This window comes from Schistocerca piceifrons, chromosome 3, assembly GCF_021461385.2.
Source record: "Schistocerca piceifrons isolate TAMUIC-IGC-003096 chromosome 3, iqSchPice1.1, whole genome shotgun sequence".
NCBI classification, from domain to species: domain Eukaryota; kingdom Metazoa; phylum Arthropoda; class Insecta; order Orthoptera; family Acrididae; genus Schistocerca; species Schistocerca piceifrons.
In genome coordinates, this window is record NC_060140.1 from 238,280,039 (window position 1) to 238,304,103 (window position 24,065).

The 24,065-nt window shown below is 39.4% G+C and overlaps 1 protein-coding gene across 1 annotated transcript in view; it reads right to left on the reverse strand.

Moving 5' to 3' along the window:
- The window catches only part of LOC124788542 (trypsin Tyr p 3.0101-like), a 119,576-nt gene that overhangs the window by 72,563 nt on the left and 22,948 nt on the right, over window positions 1-24,065 (reverse strand). The window contains exon 3 of the mRNA XM_047255812.1: window positions 2,194-2,329. Within this exon, the coding sequence (XP_047111768.1) occupies window positions 2,194-2,329 (136 nt within the window). The remainder of the gene's footprint in view (window positions 1-2,193; window positions 2,330-24,065) is intronic.

Sequence of the window (24,065 nt, forward strand, 5' to 3'; positions counted from 1 at the left end):
GAAGAGTGCTCTGTGTGGACGTACTCTGTGTGGTGTCCCCTGCTTCCTGCAGAAAGAAATTGTTTGAAGATTTCCACAGGGCGTATATGAAATTCAACTACCATTGTCCACTAAAGCGTCTTTATTTGCGGGAAACACTACCATCAAGAAGTTGTCTTCAGCTCTACTTTTAAAGTCTAAATGGAAGTGTCTGGTAGGGCTCTAGATTGTCAGTTATAAGTATATAAACCAGTGTACCATGTTACTTTTAATGGGTCCATTCACCTTATGTCAAAATTTAACCTACAAAAACTGCTGTCAAAATTTAAATCGCCAGTGGCGAATACATTTCCTGTATGACGTAAGTTCTGTTTGGAGGAACTGAGTTCTACAGCAATGTATCCACGTGTGTTCCGAGGACTGGCAGAGACGCTATAAAAAGATCATTCAAGTAGGAGAGGAGTACTTTGAAAAAGATCACGTAAACATTGAAATCGAGTAATACACATCTGTGAAAGAAATCAGTCTCAATCTTTGTTGACCAGTCCTCTTACACTCGATGACGCCTCTCGCCATTAACAATGCTAAAAATGCCCTTTTGCCTTTATTGTCAAATACTGACATTCGTTACTGTAAGCAATTTTTCAACTGCTAACCAGGTCTCTTCCCTACTATCTGGATGTCACGTGTCACTGCTTCCACCTGAGATCACCTAAGAAATCTTTGCATACATACCGAAAGTATTAGTAATTAGTAATCAGTAATCTGGCCTATCGTACAGCTTTCGTAAGTCTCTATTTTTCTAAAGATGCTTTGAAAAGCTAGATCATATTCTAACAAGGGAACATCCTCATCGCACCCCCCTCAGATTTAGTTATAAGTTGGCACAGTGGATACGCCTTGAAAAACTGAACACAGATCAATCGAGAAAACAGGAATAAGTTGTGTGGAACTATGAAAAAATAAACAAAATATGCAAACTGAGTAGTCCATGCGCACATAGGCAATATTAAGGACAGCGTGAAGTCAGGAGCGCCGTGGTCCCGTATTTAGCGTGAGCAGCTGCGGAACGCCAGGTCTTTAGTTCAAATCTTCCCTCGACTGAAAATTTTACTGTCTTTATTTTCGCAAAGGTATGATCTGTCCGTTCGTTCATTGACGTCTCTGTTCACTGCAATAAGTTTAGTGTCTGTGTTTTGCGACCGCACCGCAAAACCGTGCGATTAGTTGACGAAAGGACGTGCCTCTCCAATGGGAACCGAAACCATTTGATCGCAAGGTCATAGGTCAACCGATTCCTGCACAGGAAAACACGTCTGATATATTCTATACGACACTGGTGACACCATGTGCGTCACATGACACGAATATGTTGTCGACCCACCTAACTAGTTCAGTTGGCGAATGGGTAAAAAGATTCTTCTACCTTGCCCGATTTAGGTTTTCTTGTGGATGTGATAATCACTCCCAAAAAAGTGATGCAAACATAAGAGCTTGTCACATAAACTGAAAATAAAAAGTTATAATTTTGACCCGAGGGAAGACTTGAACCAAGGACCTCTCGCTCAGCAGTTGGTCACGCTAACCACGGGACCACGGCGCTCCTGAGCTCACACTGTCCTTGATATTGCCGATCTTCCTCATGGACTACTCTGTTTGTATATTTTGTTTATTTTTTCATAGTTCCACACAACTTCTTCCTGCTTTCTCGATCGATCTGTGTTCAGTTTTTCAAGGCCTATCCGCTGTGTCAACTTATAACTAAATCTGAAGGGAGTGCGATGGGGAGGTTTCCTTGTAAGTAAAGAAGACATGCTCCAGATCGGACAATACTTATTGTTAGTGGCTATTGACAATTTGATGTTCACAAAACAGTAAAGAACTTCAGTCCTTCTGAGAGAAGATAAATAATTATCATCTTTGCCTCAGCCAATTACCCAGAGCTTAAATAACCTTTTGAACTGATGCAGTTTAACTGGTGACAACTTTCCAAACTGAGTTCCATTGCTTCGAAAATGGAAGTCTGTGATGTTTACTTTGACATGGCTGGTCCTGGTTACACTGCAGTTTAATACATAACATGTTTGTGCAAAAAAGTTGCTGGCGAGAGAGTCGAAAGATTGGAAAAGATGGGACACAACAGCCTTCGAGATGTAGGAACGGTACACATCACTTATGTGCTAAGTGTGAGCAGACTAGGCCGCATAAACTTACCCTGAGAACAGCGATATCGTTCTGGCTTGTATCGCTGTTGTATTTGGAGTGGACAAAGACTGCGGACACAGGCACTTTGGTGGCCGACCTGATGTTCACGCTGCCCACTGACACGCTCAGCAATTTGGCGGGTATCCTGCAACATTACACGTCCAGGCGACGGACCATTAGTTACACTCATATCTGTGTATATAACTTGCAAAGTTATTTTTATGCAATTTGATTGACATTTGCTCTACTCACCATCTAGTCAGCATCGTATTAACACCACAAAAATACAGATGTATTCTTTAAAATCAGTAGTGAAAAATTATGTGGACAAGTCTCAGAACATTGCATTGATAGGAGACACAGAGCAGAATGAGGAATTCCAGCTTCAAGAAAGAAAGAAAAAAGAGACACGCCTATCACAAGAAAATTAAAATCTTTGGGGCAAAGAAGAAATTAGTGAAATCGGGAGTGACCAAACGCGAAGATCTAACATGTGAAGGGATGAAAGTATTTAACAGTGCAATCACTCAGTTATGCGTGGATGTGTGGACCTGGGATGGTGGAATAATCGTAAAGACAGCTACGGAAAAGCATTCTGTGACTAACATCATGGAACTTAAAAGTCTAAGTTGTCCGAGGCTAAAGTGGTCTTTTGTAAAGAAACATTTCATTTTGTAGCATTTTTTTTCTTGAAACCAGTATCCTGTTATGATCAATTACCTTCTTTGATTTACTTTTAACACTAGTTATACATTTTTGTTCACTTTTCTTACTTACAGTACCAATATAACTGTTATTTCACTACTACTTCACTAATCTCACAGGATTTTGATTAAGATAATTAATTCATTGCCAAACCCAATGAAGTGACACAAGTCATGGGACACCTCTTAATATCGTGTCGGACCTCGGTCGCCTGGCTTAGTGCAGCACCGCAACGTGGCACGGACTCAACGAGACGTTGGAAGTCTGCAGCAGAAATATTGAGCCACACCACGTCTAAAGCCGTCCATAATTGCGAAAAGATGGCAGTGCAAGATTTTGTGCATGAACTGACCTCCTGACTATATTCGGTAAATATTATGTGGGATTCATTTTGGGCAATCTGGGTGGCCAAATCACTCAGTTGAATTGTCCAGAATGTTCCTCAAACCAATCTCGAACAACTCCCAGTGGCGTGGCCCATTATCATCCATAAAAATTCCACAAATTTTGGAACATATTATCTATGAACAGCTGCAAATGGGTCAAATATTTAAATGCGTGAGAATCCCTAAGGCACCAAACTGCTGAGACCATGGTCCCTGGACTCACACACCACTTAAACTAACTTACGCCAAGAACAACACACACACACACCCATCCCCGATGGAGGACTCGAATCTCCGACGGGAGGGGCCGCGCAATCCGTGACATGGCGCCTCTAACCGCGTGGCCACTCCGTGCGGCCGTAAATGGTCTTCAAGTAGCCAGACACAACTAGCTCCAGTCAGTGATCGGTTCATTCCATGTAAACACGGCCCAAACCATTATGGAGCAACCACCAGCTTGCACAGTGCCTTCTTGACAACCTAGGTCGATGGCTTCGTGGGGCCTGTACCACACTCGAACCCTACCTGTCATGAGCTCTTATCACCTGAAATCGGGACTCATATGACAAGTTCACTATTTTTCAGTCACGTAGGGCCCAACCAGGATGGTCACGAGCCCAAGGGCGCTGTAGATGTTTCCGTGCTGTTAGCAAAGGCACTCGCGTTGGTCATCTGATACCAGAGTTCATTAACGTCAGATTTTACCGCACTGTTCTAACAGATACGTTCGCCGCACGGCCCACATTCATTTCTGCGGTGTTGCTTGTCTGTTAGCACTTGTTGTTGTTGTTGTGGTCTTCAGTCCTGAGACTGGTTTGATGCAGCTCTCAATGCTACTCTATCCTGTGCAAGCTTTTTCATCTCCCAGTACCTACTGCAACCTACATCCTTCTGAATCTGCTTAGTGTATTCATCTCTTGGTCTCCCTCTACGATTTTTACCCTCCACGCTGCCCTCCAATACTAAATTGGTGATCCCTTGATGCCTCAGAACATGTCCTACCAACCGATCCCTTCTTCTGGTCAAGTTGTGCCACAAACTTCTCTTCTCCCCAATCCTATTCAATACTTCCTCATTAGTTATGTGATCTACCCATCTAATCTTCAGCATTCTTCTGTAGCACCACATTTCGAAAGCTTCTATTCTCTTGTTGTCCAAACTATTTATCGTCCATGTTTCACTTCCATACATGGCTACACTCCATACAAATACTTTCAGAAATGACTTCCTGACACTTAAATCAATACTGGATGTTAACAAATTTCTCTTCTTCAGAAACGATTTCCTTGCCATTGCCAGCCTACATTTTATATCCTCTCTACTTCGACCATCATCAGTTATTTTGCTCCCCAAATAGCAAAACTCCTTTACTACTTTAAGTGCCTCATTTCCTAATCTAATTCCCTCAGCATCACCCAACTTAATTAGACTACATTCCATTATCCTTGTTTTGCTTTTGTTGATGTTCATCTTATATCCTCCTTTCAAGACACTGTCCATTCCATTCAACTGCTCTTCCAAGTCCTTTGCTGTCTCTGACAGAATTACAATGTCATCGGCGAACCTCAGAGTTTTTATTTCTTCTCCATGAATTTTAATACCTACCCCAAATTTTTCTTTTGTTTCCTTTACTGCTTGCTCAATATACAGATTGAACAACATCAGGGAGAGGCTACAACCCTGTCTTACTCCCTTCCCAACCACTGCTTCCCTTTCATGTCCCTCGACTCTTATAACTGCCATCTGGTTTCTGTACAAATTGTAAATAGTCTTTCGCTCCCTGTATTTTACCCCTGCCACCTTCAGAATTTGAAAGAGAGTATTCCAGTCAACATTGTCAAAAGCTTTCTCTAAGTCTACAAATGCTAGAAACGTAGGTTTGCCTTTCCTTAATCTTTCTTCTAAGATAAGTCGTAAGGTCAGTATTGCCTCACGTGTTCCAGTGTTTCTACGGAATCCAAACTGATCTTCCCCGAGGTTGGCTTCTACTAGTTTTTCTATTCGTCTGTAAAGAATTCGTGTTAGTATTTTGCAGCTGTGACTTATTAAGCTGATAGTTCGGTAATTTTCACATCTGTCAACACCTGCTTTCTTTGGGATTGGAATTATTATATTCTTCTTGAAGTCTGAGGGTATTTCGCCTGTTTCATACATCTTGCTCACCAGATGGTAGAGTTTTGTCAGGACTGGCTCTCCCACAGCCGTCAGTAGTTCCAATGGAATATTGTCTACTCCGGGCGCCTTGTTTCGACTCAGGTCTTTCAGTGCTCTGTCAAACTCTTCACGCAGTATCGTATCTCCCATTTCATCTTCATCTACATCCTCTTCCATTTCCATAATATTGTCCTCAAGTACATCGCCCTTGTATAGACCCTCTATATACTCCTTCCACCTTTCTGCTTTCCCTTCTTTGCTTAGAACTGGGTTTCCATTTGAGCTCTTGATATTCATACAAGTCGTTCTCTTATCTCCAAAGGTCTCTTTAATTTTCCTGTAGGCGGTATCTATCTTACCCCTAGTGAGATAGGCCTCTACATCCTTACATTTGTCCTCTAGCCATCTCTGTTTAGCCATTTTGCACTTCCTGTCGATCTCATTTTTGAGACGTTTGATTCCTTTCTGCCTGTTTCACTTACTGCATTTTTATATTTTCTCCTTTCATCAATTAAATTCAATATTTCTTCTGTTGCCCAAGGATTTCTACTAGCCCTTGTCTTTTTACCTACTTGATCCTCTGCTGCCTTCCCTACTTCATCCCTCAAAGCTACCCATTCTTCTTCTACTGTATTTATTTCCCCCATTCCTGTCAATTGCTCCCTTATGCTCTCCCTGAATCTCTGTACAACCTCTGGTTCTTTCAGTTTATCCAGGTCCCATCTCCTTAAATTCCCACCTTTTTGTAGTTTCTTCAGTTTTAATCTACAGGTCATAACCAATAGATTGTGGTCAGAGTCCACATCTGCCCCTGGAAATGTCTTACAATTTAAAACCTGGTTCCTAAATCTCTGTCTTACCATTATATAATCTATCTGATACCTTTTAGTATCTCCAGGGTTCTTCCATGTATACAACCTTCTTTCATGATTCTTAAACCAAGTGTTAGTTATGATTATGTTGTGCTCTGTGCAAAATTCTACCAGGCGGCTTCCTCTTTCATTTCTGTCCCCCAATCCATATTCACCTACTATGTTTCCTTCTCTCCCTTTTCCTACACTCGAATTCCAGTCACCCATGACTATTAAATTTTCGTCTCCCTTCACAATCTGAATAATTTCTTTTATTTCATCATACATTTCTTCAATTTCTTCGTCATCTGCAGAGCTAGTTGGCATATAAACTTGTACTACTGTAGTAGGTGTGGGCTTCGTATCTATCTTGGCCACAATAATGCGTTCACTATGCTGTTTGTAGTAGCTTACCCGCATTCCTATTTTCCTATTCATTATTAAACCTACTCCTGCATTACCCCTATTTGATTTTGTGTTTATAACCCTGTAGTCACCTGACCAGAAGTCTTGTTCCTCCTGCCACCGAACTTCACTAATTCCCACTATATCTAACCTCAACCTATCCATTTCCCTTTTTAAATTTTCTAATCTACCTGCCCGATTAAGGGATCTGACATTCCACACTCCGATCCGTAGAACGCCAGTTTTCTTTCTCCTGATAACGACACCCTCTTGAGTAGTCCCCGCCCGGAGATCCGAATGGGGGACTATTTTACCTCCGGAATATTTTACCCGAGAGGACGCCATCATCATGTAATCATACAGTAAAGCTGCATGCCCTCGTATGTATCGCTGTCATATGACTTCCGTCATCTCAGTGTAATCGTTTCGACCTTGATCAAGCGTGACTTCCTTTTAACTGTACGGTATATGTTACATTGCATTTAGGAACTTTCAGGTAATTGAACATGTATCAATAATTACAGATTTCTGTAGTTGTATATGTACGTTTGGATGTAGCTGCATTGCGTTGATGTACTGGTGGATATTGTGTGGTATGACTCCTGTAGTTGATAGTATAATTGGTATAATGTCAACTTTATCCTGATGCCACATGTCCTTGACTTCCTCAGCCAGTTGGATGTATTTTCCAATTTTTTCTCCTGTTATCTTCTGTATATTTGTTGTATTGGGTATGGATATTTCGATTAGTTGTGTTAATTTCTTCTTTTTATTGGTGAGTGTGATGTCAGATTTGTTATGTGGTGTTGTTTTATCTGTTATAACGGTTCTGTTCCAGTATAATTTGTATTCATCGTTCTCCAGTACATTTTGTGGTGCATACTTGTAGTTTATGTTGTATGGCAAGTTGTTGATGTATTATTTTTGCTACATTGTCATGTCTTGAGGTGTATTCTGTATTTGCTAGTATTGTACATCCGCTTGTGATGTGATCTACTGTTTCTATTTGTTGTTTGCAAAGTCTGCATTTATCTGTTGTGGTATTGGGATCTTTAATAATATGCTTGTTGTAATATCTGGTGTTTATTGTTTGATCCTGTATTGCAATCATTAATCCTTCCGTCTCACTGTATATATTGCCTTTTCTTAGCCATGTGTTGGATGCATTATTATTATTATTATTATTATTATTACTTTCAGTATAATCACTCTTTTACTACCATTGTCTCATATCATCAAACACTGCTCATCTTGTCACTGTGTTTTATCCATCTCTACAAAACTCACGCAACTTCACCTTCACTCCCTGTGCCAGACAAGCGTAACTGATCTTGAACTTCCCACTTCCTCTGGCCACTTTCTCCCGCTTCCTACCTGCCTTTTACAGACCTGTGCGCCTCTCTTCTTCCCTGCCCACCGCATTCTGCAAGGCGGTGGGGCGTGATTGACTGGGGGAACTCCTCCTTCCTGCTACAATGCAGCAGAAACTACTCGTCACAGATCTACTCTGCAACTCGCTCACACAAATGTGCTACCCTTACCAGCCCACCCGACTGAGTTCTGCAGCATATTTCAAGACCTCAGCTATCATATTACATTCCTGACGGAGACATGACTGAAGCCCTGTATTCGTTCCTGTTCTATAAGTCTTGATGGTTACATTTCTCTCAGACACTATATAGGGTGGTCCACTGATAGCGACCGGGCCAAATATCTCACGAAATAAGCATTAAACGAAAAAACTACAAAGAACGAAGCTCGTCTAGCTTGAAGGGGGAACCCAGATGGAGCTATGGTTGGCCCGATAGATGGAGCTGCCATAGGTAAAACGGATATCAACTGCGTTTTTTTTAAATAGGAACCCCAATTTTTTATTACATATTCGAGTAGTACGTAAAGAAATATGAATGTTTTAGTTGGACCACTTTTTTCGCTTTGTGATGGATGGCACTGCAATAGTCACAGAGGTATAGGTACGTGGTATCACGTACCATTCCTCCAGTGCGGTCGATATTTCCTTCGTGATTTTAGCCATGTTAAAATGGACCGTTTACCAATTGCGGAAAAGGTCGATATCGTGTTGATGTATGGCTATTGAGATCAAAATGGCCAACGGGCGTGTGCTGTGTATGCTGCTCGGTATCCTGGACGACATCTTCCAAGTGTCCGGACCGTTCGCTGGATACTTACATTATTTAAGGAAACAGGAAGTGTTCAGCCACATGTGAAACGTCAACCACGACCTGCAACAAATGATGATACCCAAGTAGGTGTTTTAGCTGCTGTCGCGGCTAATCCGCACATCAGTAGCACACAAATTGCGCGAGAATCGGGAATCTCAAAAATATCGGTGTTGAGAATGCTATATCAACATCGATTGCACCCGTACCATATTTCTGTGCACCAAGAATTGCATGGCGTCGACTTTGAACGTCGTATACAGTTCTGCCACTGGTCACAAGAGAAATTACGGGACGATGACAGATTTTTTGCACGTGCTCTATTTAGCGACGAAGCGTCATTCACCAACAGCGGTAACGTAAACCGGCATAATATGCACTATTGGGCAACTGAAAATCCACGATGGCTGCGACAAGTGGAACATCAGCGACCTTGGCGGGTTAATGTATGGTGCGGCATTATGGGAGGAAGGATAATTGGCCCCCATTTTATCGATGGGAATCTAAATGGTGCAATATATGCTGATTTCCTACGTAATGCTCTACCGAGATGTTTCACTGCATGACAGAATGGCAATGTACTTCCATCATGATGGATGTCCGGCACATAGCTCGCGTGCGGTTGAAGCGGTATTGAATAGCATATTTCATGACAGGTGGATTAGTCGTCGAAGCACCATACCATGGCCCGCACGTTCACCGGATCTGACGTCCTCGGATTTCTTTCTGTGGGGAAAGTTGAAGGATATTTGCTATCGTGATCCACCGACAACGCCTGACAACATGCGTTAGCGCATTGTCAATGCATGTGCCAACATTACGCAAGGCGAACTACTTGCTGTTAAGAGGAATGTCGTTACACGTATTGCCAAATGCATTGAGGTTGGCGGACATCGTTTTGAGCATTTATTGCATTAATGTAGTATTTACAGGTAATCACGCTGTAAAAAAATGGTTCAAATGGCTCTGAGCTCTATGTGACTTAACATCTAAGGTCATCAATCCCATAGAACTTAGAACTACTTAAACCTAACTAACCTAAGGACATCACACACATCCATGCGCGAGGCAGGATTCGAACCTGCGACCGGAGCGGTCGCGCGGTTCCAGACTGAAGCGCCTAGAACCGCTTGGCCACCGCGGCCGGCCTGATCACGCTGTAACAGCATGTGTTCTCAGAAATGATAAGTTCTCAAAGGTACACGTATCACATTGGAACATCCGAAATAAAATGTTCAAACGCACCTACGTTCTGTATTTTAATTTAAAAAACCTACCTCTTATCAGCTGTTTGTCTATAAATGTGAACCATATGATGGGACTATTACAGCGTCATCTATCACAAAGCGAAAAAAGTGGTCTAACTTAAACATTCATATTTCTTTACGTACTACACGAATATGTAATAAAAAATGGGGGGTTCCTATTTTTAAAAAAACGCAGTTGATATCCGTTTGACCTATGGCAGCGCCATCTAGCAGGCCAACCATCTGGTTTCCGCCTTCAAACTAGACAAGTTTCGTTATTTGTATTTTTTTCGTTTGACGCTTATTTCGTGAGATATTTGGCCGGGTAACGATCAGTGGACCACACTGTAGACGTAACAGAGGAGGGGGCAGTATGGCAGCATACCTACGCCTAGATTTGTTCGCCATGGTTGTGCTCACATCTAAAAAACAAGACAAGCAGCCTGAATACATTTTCATTGAGATTAAATCGCACAATAGAAAGCGTCTCATCTGCACAGTACACAATCCATCTAAAGTTGGACAGTTCTCTAGCTTTGAATGTACACTCTCATGTCTTGAGTCTTTGGATGAATACGTAATTGTAACTGGAGATACTAACATAAATTTGCTAAGAGCCCTTCTGTATCAAAATTCACACAAATATTTTCCTGCTCAAACCTTGCACTGATTCCACTTAGGCCTCTCACCATACAGCTGGCAGCAGTAGGTTTGCTTTCATATTCACAACCAAATCTCCAAATAGAGTATTGGCAATGCTCAGATTCCTGCCCTGATTTGTCTGCTCATGATGACATTCTCGTTGCAGCACCAAAGAACAAACCGCAAGTGGCGAATTTTACAGATTTTAAGCTCATGAATATCTCTGTGATTACAGCTAACGCTTATATTTCTTGGCAGACAACGGCAGGAAATAACTTCGAAATAAATAATGAACTATCCAACTTCACTGAGAGACTCAATAATTTATACGACAAACACGCTCCTCTAAAAACAGTACGAGAAAGGGGAAACAGGTAACATGGCTTGCAGACCATCTCAGACAGCTTATGAGTGTCAGAGATGCAGCATACAGGGCATGCAGACCGCTCATGACCTTTGATAATAATCATCTCACCTACAAGCAACTACGCAACTAAGTTAGTCAACCTGTCAGGAATGCAAAGCTCAGCTATACTCACTTGCTAACTGAGGACTTTCACAGATCTGCCATACTGTGGAAAAATTATGATGTAAAGGAATAAGCAAACCCAAATCTGCAGTTGAACCTCCGGTTTCTATTGAGGAACTAAATGAGTATTTCGCCACGCCGATATCTTGACCTGACCAATGCACAAGGTGCAAACCATCGATGCCCTTAAAGTATCAGTGACTGGTACAAATAAAAAATTATTTCTGTAGCTTGGAAGCCCTAATCCGCTAATGAAGTCAGTTGCGTAAATTCGTTCAGCAGCTGCAGGGCACGATAATATAAAAGCGCAGATGATTAAACTTCTAGTCGATATTTTTCTGCGCAAAATAACGGACATTTTTAACCGTCCTATGACCTCCAGCCTCTTTCCAAAAGCCTAGAAGCAGGTATTCATAAAATCATTACCCAAGGAGGGCTCTGCGAAACAGCTTTCAGATTATAGGCCCATTTGCATTCTATCAGCATTACCGACATCTTTAGAACACATACTTCATGAACAGCTTGTTAATTATTTAACATCAAATAACCTTTTAGACGAATATCAGTCCGGTTTCCGGAAAATTGCAGCATGACGACTACTCTTATAAAGTGACTGACGAACTGACTCAAGCTATAGATAAACAACAGGAGACTATTATGTGCTTTCTCGATTTCAGCAAAGTTTTCGACAATGTACAGTGGTTCTGCTCATACTTTATATCTCGCCAACATTGTGAAATGACTGGAACAAAAAGGTCACAAAGGAGAAATGTAGTATTAGGGGTCCCACAAGGATCAATATTGGGCCCATTACTCGTCTCATATGTTAATGATGGGTCAACTAATCTCACCCACTGCAAAAATCAGCTATAAGCTGAAGACATTCAGTTATATCTGAGTGCAAGTCCAACAAACCTGTGCATAACCATCCAGTATGTAAATGCCGATAAATTTGGCCTAACAGTGTGGTCACAGAGCAAAGGTTTGGATCTTTCCTTTTTTTTAATCCATATAAAACGCAAGCAAACTTAATCGCTTATTACCCCTCAGTTCAGATAATCTCTTCTACTATTAATCCTAAATGGCACAGAAAAAACTTTTCTTCTTCTGTAAAGAACTTGCGGATAATTCTGGACCACCATTTACACTTATCAGAACACGAAACTACAGTCTGTAAGAAAACGTGTTAGCAGCACTTCACTCACTACAGAAATATGAAAAAGTATTGCCATTCGAGCTTCGAAAGAAGGTTGTAGAGACGCCAATAATCCACATATTTGGCTATACTTCGTGCGAAAGCTCACACACGCTGGAACTGGCGATGAATGCTTGTGTAAGATGCATTTGTGACGTACACTTTGTCGACCATATCACAAAAAAAATGGTTCAAATGACTCTGAGCACTACGGGACTTAACTTCTAAGGTCATCAGTCCCCTAGAACTTAGAACCACTTAAACTTATCTAACCTAATGACATCACACACGTCCATGCCCGAGGCAGGATTCGAACCTGCGACTGTAGCGGTCGCGCGGTTCCAAACTGAAGCGCCTAGAACCGCTCGGCCACTCCGGCCTGCGACCATTTCACACCAGCCTATAAACATTTAACGTGGCTTCACATCGATAAGCGTAGAGATTATCATGCTCTAAGTTCGCCCTGTCGTCTGATCAGTCATTGCACTTCCTCTTATTTGTGTTCAACTCTTATTCTACTATCTGACCACTGCAGCAGCTATGCCGAACTAACATTTTCTCTAAATCATTTTCTTCACCCAGGAACCCGACTTTGGATAACCGTCCTCAAAATATCAAAGAAATTAAATCAAAATCTCAAATGACAGCTAACTCTCCACCTTATGTCACAATAGCCATCTTTCCTACGTTCTGTGCAACTCATTCTCGTCAGTCCTCCTCCCTCAGAATTACTCCCTACCCCTTGTCGACAGGTTTCTCTTCCTTCCTAGCAGCCACTGTCACTGTCATTTCCTATATATGTGGTGTCCGTTCTTTTGGACATGTCTCAAAGAACGGACACCATTTTGATCCAGTAGCCCCTATGAATTAAGACACAACCGAATTACAGACATTGGCTGTGAATAGGCACTGATTTAAATCGATGGGGAAAGTTGAAAATTTGTGCCAGATGGGGATACGAACCCGCGTCTCCTGCTTAATAGGCAGTTGCTCTGACCACGAAGGAATACGGACAGTGGCTATCGCCCTTGCGCCGGACTACCCTAGCAACTCATCCACTCACTACTAATGTACTGTCCCTTCCCCATTACCCTCAGTACACGCGGCATCTCGCCGATTCCCGTAAGAGTGCGCGTTCTCCACTTTTGTCATCCATTCCGCTTTTGATTATCTAAACATGGCTTCAAATATGCTGAGCTAATCTATGTTATTGTAAACGCCCATTACTATTATTATTAATGTCAGTTATTACTAATATTATTATTATTGGGAGTTTGTAATATCTTTGGTATTTGTCACTCATGATCAGATGTAAGAAAGGGCCCTAATCTAGTCGAGATAAATAAGCAATAGATAAACATTACATTACTAGTACGAATTATCTTGGTAGTATAGTTGCTGATAGCTGTAAGTGCATGATCCAAGCTCTTAAAAATCCTATGTTTATATTCTAACTTCCTGCGTTTTCTGTTGCGTGGTTAGTAGTACAATAGTAGTTGCTTAGCCTCTTGGACAAACTAACACGCTGATCGGCATATCGATCAGATGAAAAAAATATGTGATTTAAATCACCTTCTGATGTTGAGTCGTATGAACAAGCTTAATAATCTCTAGCATCTGTCCTGCAGAGCTAATTGAGGAAATTGGTGTGATACAAACACATCCTGGTCTCTGAATTTCACAAAATGTCCTATCTGTAAACCACGGTCTTCAGGTCGGAACAAGTTGTAGTATTAGCAATGATTCTGTCATCATGTTTATTTTGAAACATTACACGCTCTCGACTTACAACGAGAAATGTGATCGGATGCATTGAAATCAGGGATAAGCAAGTGTCTCTTGCGTGTTGCGTTCCCTGTTAAAATAGGTGCACACACTCCTTCTTTTAGAGGTCTTGGTGTGATGGTGTGCTCAGTTGCATGCTGCTGTAGCTCAGCCACTATGAGCATCAAGTTGGTAATATGAACGTTGTTGTCCCTTGACTAGGGAGCCTGTGGTTTCAATTCTACAGGTCAACGGCAATTCGTTGCTCTGTTGTATTTGTGTGTTGCTTTTGCATTGTGCTTATTTATTTTGTGAAAAATTGTGACTATTGTAAAAATGCCGCGAAAGACTGTGAATAGTGTATTGCGAGGTATTTTGAATGAAATTACCGACTTAAACAGCGTGACCGATAGTAATTGTGACACGCAGTGTAATGATGACAATCCTGCGTTCACTGACAGTCAATGCATTCCAACCACTAGTGATGACTTTTACCTTAATGATGAACAAACGAACTCAATTGTCTCGTCTGTTAATTTGACGACAATTGATGACGCGGAACGCTCTATTGTAATGAGCGCTGCCCAGCTTAACATACCCGATTTGGAAAATTCAAGTAACGTACAGACAAATTTGCCTAATGAAAATGAACAGGTTACACAAAGTACGACGGATTTATTTAATTCCGAAATAGTGACTGACAGTGTACGTTCGACTGACAAATCTTTTTGCAAATTACGGAATGACCAAATGGTCGCACAGAACGTGACAATTGCATGTACTCCATCACAGAGCACTGAGAATGCAACTGCTACTTTTGATTTGAATCAATTTATGGCAATAATGCTACAGTTTAAGAACGACCTTACTGTAAATTCCAAGCAACAGAGTGAAGATCTCAAACAACAACTTAGTGCAGATATCAAACAACAGAGTGAGAAAACAGACAACAATTTCAGACAACAGAGTGAAGATTTCAGAAAACTTAGTGAACAGAACAAACAGTTAAATGAAAAATTAGACGACAATTCCAGACAGCTTTGTGAACAAATTAGAGCCGTTGCCGCGCAGTGCCATGACACTAAGGAACAGTTGCGCGTGGAAATTGAGGCTTGTTCACAAAAAAATAGCGAAGAAATTAAGTCTGTTGCGCAAGAATTAAAGGAAATGCAAACAGCCGCAACAGAAACACTCAGAGACGAAATTAGCGGAGTCGCTAAACAATGCTCTGAAAAAGCTACACAATTACGGGACGAGTTTAAAGCAATGACGGTAGAACTTTCGCGCACAATGGACGCAAAGATAGACGCGAAATTCGAACAAAAGAATACTCAGATTGAGGAACGCTTTAATCTTCACATACAAAACAGTGATACGCGTTTCCGCAAATTTATTCAAGATCAAAACAAAGTAAAACGACAAGTGATGGAAACAATCAGTGCTCAAAGACAAGAAGACAAACGTAAAATGTTTGCGAAGGCAAAAACGTATGTAGACAATAATATTGCTGCAGTGTCCGACGAAATTAATTCCATCAAACAGTCGAACACAGAATTACGTGACGAAATTTCCAATCTTAAATTAAAAACAGATACACACACAGTAAATATTCAAACAGTGACCGACAGAGTCGAACAATTAGAACTAACACAGGATTGCGATGTCGTCAAAACTGACGTTAAAAAACTGAATGAAACTAGGCGTAAATTGCAAAAACAGATTAATGCCACTGACACTAAAACCGATGATCAGGCAAAAATACTGACTGAAAAATATGATGAATTGGCCAGTCGTATTGATGCTATCGAAAGTGCTAATGACAATAAATCAGACGATACTTCACCGGTTTCATTTAATCAAACACCTGAATTTCAAAATTTACAGCAGACAATTAATGAGATAGATTCATTGAATAACACGTTGCGTAGAAAACTGTCAAGTTTACAGCAAGAAGTAACAGAGATGAAAAACATTTCAGTTAATAATAACATACCACAACAGACGCCACTTTATGAACATTTGTCAGACTCACGCAGCGCGTATAATTTGGGTAATCTACAGAGAGTACGGGACTTAGATTCCGATCAACCACAGTTCAATAGATTCTCTTACGATCCTGAACATGTTCCATCACACAGAGATGATAATTTCGATTACAAACATTTTCTGTCAGTGAGAAAGTTTAAAGTTTTTAAAAACGATAGAACGCAGATTCACCCACTGGATTGGATTCAACAATTTAGCTTTGCTCTTCCACCGACTTGGCCTGTAACGCATAAACTTGAATTTATTTGCAGTTTTTTGGAAGGCGAACCGGCAACTCGTATGAGACCGATCGCGAGACAATGCTATTCGGTAGAAGAATTCCAGAATGCATTTCTGTCAGCGTATTGGTCGAAGACGACACAGCGCGGAATTAAAGACCAGTTAATTAGCTTACCAAATTATGAGAACACAAAGTTTCCCAGTGTCACGCAATTTTTTGAGCACATGGTGCAACAAAACCAGTACCTAAGTGAACCGTACAGTGAATCCGCACTTATACAATTATGCATCTCTAAATTACCACGGTCATTACGAGTGTCACTTCTAACGGGCCAGCAAAAAGAAAACATTTCAGCATTCAGAGATCTTTTACAGCTCTTGGAAGTACAGCAATCTGATTATTCTTTTGTAAACAAAAACTTTTCGTATAATAACCAAGGTCAACAAACTTACGGTAATTATGATCAGGGACGTAATTTCAATAGGAAAAGTAACAGACGCTTTAGGAACGACAACTACCAGAACTTAAATCACAGACAAAATTCAGATTATCAATACCGTCAAAATTTTCAGCAACAGGAAGCAGATTTTGGTAACAATAGAAGTTTTCCACCACAACAGCATGAAAGTCAGCCGGTTGGAATACATAACCAACAATGTAATGCACAAGGTCAACCAGGCTTTAATGTTCCGCCGCGAGCACGTATAGTCCCTGATACAACAAATAGTAACGTACGGCAGCAAGGAAACAACTACGTACAAAGAAGGCAGTATTTCAATTCCTATCGCAATACACCGTATAGGAATGACTATTACGACAGACGTAAAAATAATGAGAACAATTTTCAGCGTACATCTAACAACAGTCGGACATACCAACAGCAAAATTTTACACAAGAACCTATTCTCATGAATGAACCCGACAGTAGGTATCATCCAGAGCGTAACACGTCTGGAAGAAGTAATAGGACAGTTCAAATAGTCGAAATGCCACAACATCCTCCTAATAATAATAACACGTCAGATAGAATCTGACTAGATACTGTACAGGACGCATCTTCCAATAATACAAGCACTACCTTTGACACGCAAAATGTTGTTCGTGAAAATGTAATTACTTTTGACGGCATACGAGACACTCTTTTACAGGAAAGACCAGTTGTTCAGAAAACTATTTCACATCCTGTTATCGAAATTAAAATTGGTTCATCAAAATTTACAGCAGTAATTGATTTCGGATCACCTATATCAGTAATAAATGAGGAGACTTTCAACGAGTGCAACAAAGAGAATACTTATCCGACATTACCTTTAGGCAAAACAAAAGTGAAAGGAGCAGTATCGAGTAAAGGAGTAGACGTTAAATTACAGACGCATTTATCATTTTGTATTGGAGGTCATACTTTCCACTCTAATTTTTGGATTGTTCCTTTATTGACAACAGACGTTATTTTAGGTACGAATTTTCTGGTACAACACGACGCAGTCATTGATTTTCAGAATTCTTATTTAATGTTAAAGGATGAAAATGTACAATTTGCTTTAGAATTTCAGCACTTTTTATCTACGGAAGAACAAACAATTAACCGCACAGAGGTCATTTCCGCAACACGTAACATAGACTGTAATCCCACATTGCTCACGGATACGTACGTACACAACTATAATACTCCAGACGAAGCTGACTACGACGTAATGCAATTGATTTCTGATAAAGTTAAAGAGAGCAGTGCAACTACAGACGACGAACGAACGCAATTACACAAAATTCTTTTACAGCAAGCTCCAGTTTTCGACAACATTCCTGGTACTATGTCCGGCTTTATGTATGAATTTCAAGTGAAACAGCACGACACATTTGAAGCAAAGCATTATCCTATTCCATATATCCACAGAGAACAGGTTAAAAAAGAATTGCAGGATATGCTCGACCAAGGAATTATAGAACCAGCAGTTAGTCCGTACATAAATCCGCTACATATTGTCAAGAAAAAAGATGGCTCACTTCACCTTGTACTTGATTCACGTCACATTAATGACATTATTATTAATGAAACAGATCGACCACAGACTTTAGAGGAACTTTTACAGAAATTTCATGGTACAGCTATTTATTCTACACTAGAATTGAAATCGGGATTTTGGCAAATTCAACTTCATCCAAATTGCAGAAAATGTACAGCTTTTCTCTGTTTCGGCGACTGTTATCAATTTCGCAAATTACCGTTCGGCTTAACTATTTCTTCTGCAGCTTTTATTCGCGATTTGAACACAATACTTCCGACAGAACTTAAGGACAGAATCACGACGTATGTAGACGACATTCTTATCGCAGAAGCTAACTGGTCTGAACACAATATGATTCTTGAACAACTGCTACAAACTTTTCATGCACAAGGACTTACAGTTAATCTTAGTAAATCGCACTTTGGCAAAACTTCTATAAAATTTCTTGGACACGTAATTTCAGCAGAGGGCATTGCGCCTGATCCGGAAAAACTTCAAGCTCTACGTGACATTACTGTTCCTACGACGAAGAAGCAATTACGCAGTTTTTTTGGGCTTAATTAACTTTTTTCGTAAATTTATTCACCATTCTGCTTTAGACACGCCTAGACTATGCCAATTAACAGGTAAAAACACTATTTGGTCTTGGGATAAGCAGCACACTCTGAATTCATGAACCTGAAACATGCTCTGTTGAATGCACCACTTTTATCGCACCCAGATCTTACCAGAAATTTTTCCATTGCCACCGACAGTTCTAACACCGCTTTAGGCGTACACATTTTCCAGGAAATTGAAGAAGATGGTTCAATAGTAATTAAAAACATCGCATTTGCAAGCCGCATTTTGTCACCTGCTGAACGAAATTACTCCGTTACAGAATTGGAAACATTATGTGTTGTATGGGCTTTCACGAGATTTAGGCACTTTCTTTATGGCAGACATACCACCGTCTACACAGACCACAGAGCGATACAATTTTTACTTTCGGCTAAATTTACTCACGACAGATTAAGTAGATGGAAACTTTATTTACAGGAATTTAATTTTACAATAGTTCACATTCCCGGCACACAAAATGTTATAGCAGACGCACTATCCCGTTCTCTGAGCAACAATCAGCAAGACGTAGCAACCAACTTCCGCAAAACAAATTTCAGTGTCATGTACATTCAGCAAGTTGCATTTGAAAACTTTATTTCATCGTCATTACAGGACATAGCACAAGAACAAAATAAAGACAACGTGTGGAAAGAAATTAAACACCTTTGGCAAGATAAGAATAATGTTACGATTAGAAACCATTACATTGTACGCAATGACATTCTGTTTCGCCGCTCTCATCCTGACAGCAACAATTGGTTATTATGCATTCCTGACGAACTGGTTAACAAATTAATCTGGTACACTCATTTAAGTTACGCACATTACGGAGCACGAAAATGTTTTCTTATACTGAGACAGAACTGTTATTTTACCAACATGGAGAAACGTATACGACGAGTTTTAGCGTCTTGTAAAATTTGCCAGAAAGCTAAATCAGACACCACTTCACATATTCCTCCATTATATCCCATTATACCTGTTAAATTAAGACACATGGCCGCTGTAGATATTTTTGGTCCAATTCCGAGAACTAACAGAGGTTTTTGCTACATCTTTGTCGCTGTTGAGCTCACTTCAAAATTTGTTACTTTCACTCCATTACGCAAAGCTACTGCTAAAACTGTTTCGAAAGCATTTGTAAAACATTTTCTATTTCATGTAGGGCATGTGATGAGAGTAATTTCTGACAATGGATCACAATTTCGATGTAGCATATGGACACGCATGTTACGAGCTAGAAACATTTCTCCAATCTATTTATCCAAGTACCATGCTTCTTCGAACCCTTGTGAACGGTTAATGAAAGAAATTGGTAAGCTGTGCCGTATATACTGCCACAAAAGACATATTGATTGGGATACACACATACTCTCATTCCAAGATGTAATTAATTCCATTCCAAATGAATCCACTATGCTATCTCCGTCTGTTATATTGAAAAACGTTGAATCACCAAACAAAATTAAAGAATTAGTAAACTTCCCTAAATGTCGTCGACTAAGACACCACGAAATAATTGACATTGCGCTGAACAACATCAAACGTGCCGCAGAGCGCCGGAGAAGACAGCAAAAACAGGTTTGTAGACGCCGAGACTTTCACGTTGGACAGAAAATATTAGTACGTACACACTATTTATCCAGCAAATTAAAAGGTAAGTGCAGTAAATTTGAACTTCTATTCGCAGGTCCATATCGGATTCGCAGCATCCCTCACCCCAATGTTGTACACGTCGAAACTTTGAGAACCAGAAAATCGAAAGGCAACCACCATATCTCAAACATTAAACCGTTTATTGAATGAAGACACTTTATGATTCAACACACTATGATGTCATTTACTAATGCAATTATTTCACCTGACTAATTACTGATGATTATCGTATTTTTCTTGGCAAGTGCCCGGCAAGGTAAGGTTAGCAGGTCGCTTTTCTTGTCGTTACACATCAGACCGTGCACATTTTCCATTTTTTTTTATGTACGATTGTATTCCAGTTTTGTTTATATGCACTGTGAAATAGTTAAGATATAACACACACCAGTCGACTTTGGCATTTTTTTTTTTTTTTTTGCCTTATGACATCTCAACATCGTGACTGTTTTACATTTTTTGCTGCTGCGTTGTGATATTCTCTGTACATTTTGGCTTTGAACACTGTCAATGTCTTCGACATATTACGTTTTCTGTCATGTTATGCTGTATGGTTAATTGTGTCACCATAAACCAGTCATTATTTAGTGGATATATGATTTAAATGCAAGACATTAATCTTTGTTCATCAATTTCAGAAAGAAATGATGCGTGTAAGAAATAAATTCAACAGAAATGGGAATTTCACCTACGGAATAAACGATAGAAGATGCAATAACTTTATGAGGAAGAGTAAATGGATCAGGATTAACAAGCATTAACAAGAATGTACTATACTCATCGTAGAATAGCAGTCTTAACTAATTTTTTCTTTCAGAATACAAGGTGATTGATGCAGGCTGTCAGACAGAACTACACATCTTAGTTTTAGTGATGAAATATGCTAGAGATAAGGAATAGTTGTATAATGGGTAATGAAGTGATATTTTTGCAGATGATAATGAATACTGATGAATAATGATCAAGGATATGGTATTATGAATAATGAAGTTTTTCCTTCCAGGTGATGATAATAATGAAGTTATGATAATGTGGATAATGAAGTGATTGATAATGAAGTTTTTTTCTTTACAGATGAGGATAATGTTGAAGTTATGTATTTATGCTATGTAGTTATTTAAGTATTTGTTGCAGTTTGTTTTGACAGCAGGTGTCATATTGCATAGTAGGATGACGGAAGGTTTTGGAAAGGACAGCTATGGAACACATTTTTATACACATTTCACTACCTGTTAATTCGAGGTTCACTACTTTTCAGCATAGTGTGCATTTCTTCTTTCAGGTCAATAATCCATTTTGTATTTTTTTCAAGAGAAGCTTTCATTGATACTTACTAAACCTGTTACTTATTATACCTGTTCTAGTACTTGCATTTTTATTTTTTACCCATTTGTGTTTATCATTTATAAATGTGATCACATATACTGCCTTGTTACATAACCTTGCTACAGCTGACTCATGACGAATGATGTTACCTATCCTCATTTGCAGCAATAGGTCAAAAGCAAATAGTGTTATGCCTCAGCAATTAATTATCGATCCCAACGCAATGCATTGCTAACAAAAAAAAATGTATTACCAGTCCCAAGTAGTGATACCAGTTTGAGAAAGTTCTGAGTAATACTGATTAGCTCTGAATAGTATGTCACTTCAGTAATGTCTTCTTAATGATACAAAAAAAATATATAAAATAATGCTTTGTAACTGGCCAAGGACTGCCACTGTTTATTGTAATGAGACTACTTAAAATGCCCATGATTATTAATGCTATGACTGTAATTAACTGATTTTAATCATGACTTCGTAATGATCTGAATAATACTGAATGATGAACTATGTTTTATTCTATTCAATACTTGCTAGCCACTGAGTGCCAATAATTAATGTCACTCAGTGAATTATGTTATTAATTATGCCATTAATTAGCTCTTGTTTTCAATGTCGATACTTTGTAACTGGAAAAGAATGTGATTGTTTCATAATGCTTTGTAATTAGGAGAAGGCTAATGATTCTTAATTATGCTTTGTAACTGGAAAAGACTATGATTCTTACTATATTGAAATGACAAATGATTAACTATGCTTTATAATTGGAAATGAATGTGATTGTTTAATAATGCTTTGTAATTAGGAAAAAGCTAATGATTATTACTATTGGAATGACAAATGATTAATTAAATATGCTATGCTTTATAATTGGGAAAGAATGTGATTGTTTAATAATGCTTCGTAATTAGGAGAAGGCTAATGATTCTTAATTATGCTTTGTAACTGGAAAAGAATGCGACTGTTTAATAATGCTTTGTAATTAGGAGAAGGCTAATGATTAATACTATTGGAATGACAGATGATTAATTAACCATGCTATACTTTGTAACTGGAAAAGAATGCGACTATTTAATAATGCTTTGTAACTAGGAAAAGAAGGTTACTGATTCTATGTAAAACAATTAATGAACATTTTTCTGTAATACTACATACTTGGTACAGAAATGTTCAATAACTAGGCTATGAATGCCGCAAACTACTAATGAAGACTGTAATTGTCAATATTATGTGACTTAATGTCCTTCACCTCATGAGCTAACTACCCTGAATTACTGCAATGTCCATTTGTCCTGTCTATCCTAGTGATCATGGAGCACTATATTTGGTTTTGCACTAATTCTACGTTGGTGTGCCTTGTAAGAGCGTGGTGTTGACATGACATGCTGTCCACCACCGTGAGCGATGAAGACGTTATTATGGTCCCACTGTTTGGTGTACCTAATGTACTGCCAAAATGAGAACATGAAATATTACTACGACAGTTCAGTGTCTTGGCTACACTGATAAATTCTGATGTGAAAAGAACTTCAAATTGTGTCACTTGGTGTTGTACTGCTGTGGAAAGATATGGACTTTCAGAACAGCTGTGTGCAATCTAAAGTGCTACAACCATGATGCAATCCTTCCCTTTCCTATCCTAATTCTTGTCACATAGTGAAATCATTTTTTTTGCTAACGTCATTTATGTTCATGGCTATACATTTTTTTTTCTCGATTTGCTGAACTCCAGTGCGAGTACAGTTATGTCACTTGTCGATATGATTTTTTGCCATTATGTTTATTTATTGCAAAAATGCCTAAGACATTTTTTCGATTTGTTCTTGTCTTTTATATTGTATATACATTTTTTTTTATTTTGAGGATATGTTCTGAACTACAGTGCATGTGCACTTATGTTAGGTGTTAATGTTTTCTACTGAACTTCAGTGCCTGTGCACTTTTCTCATTTTTCAATATGATTTGTACT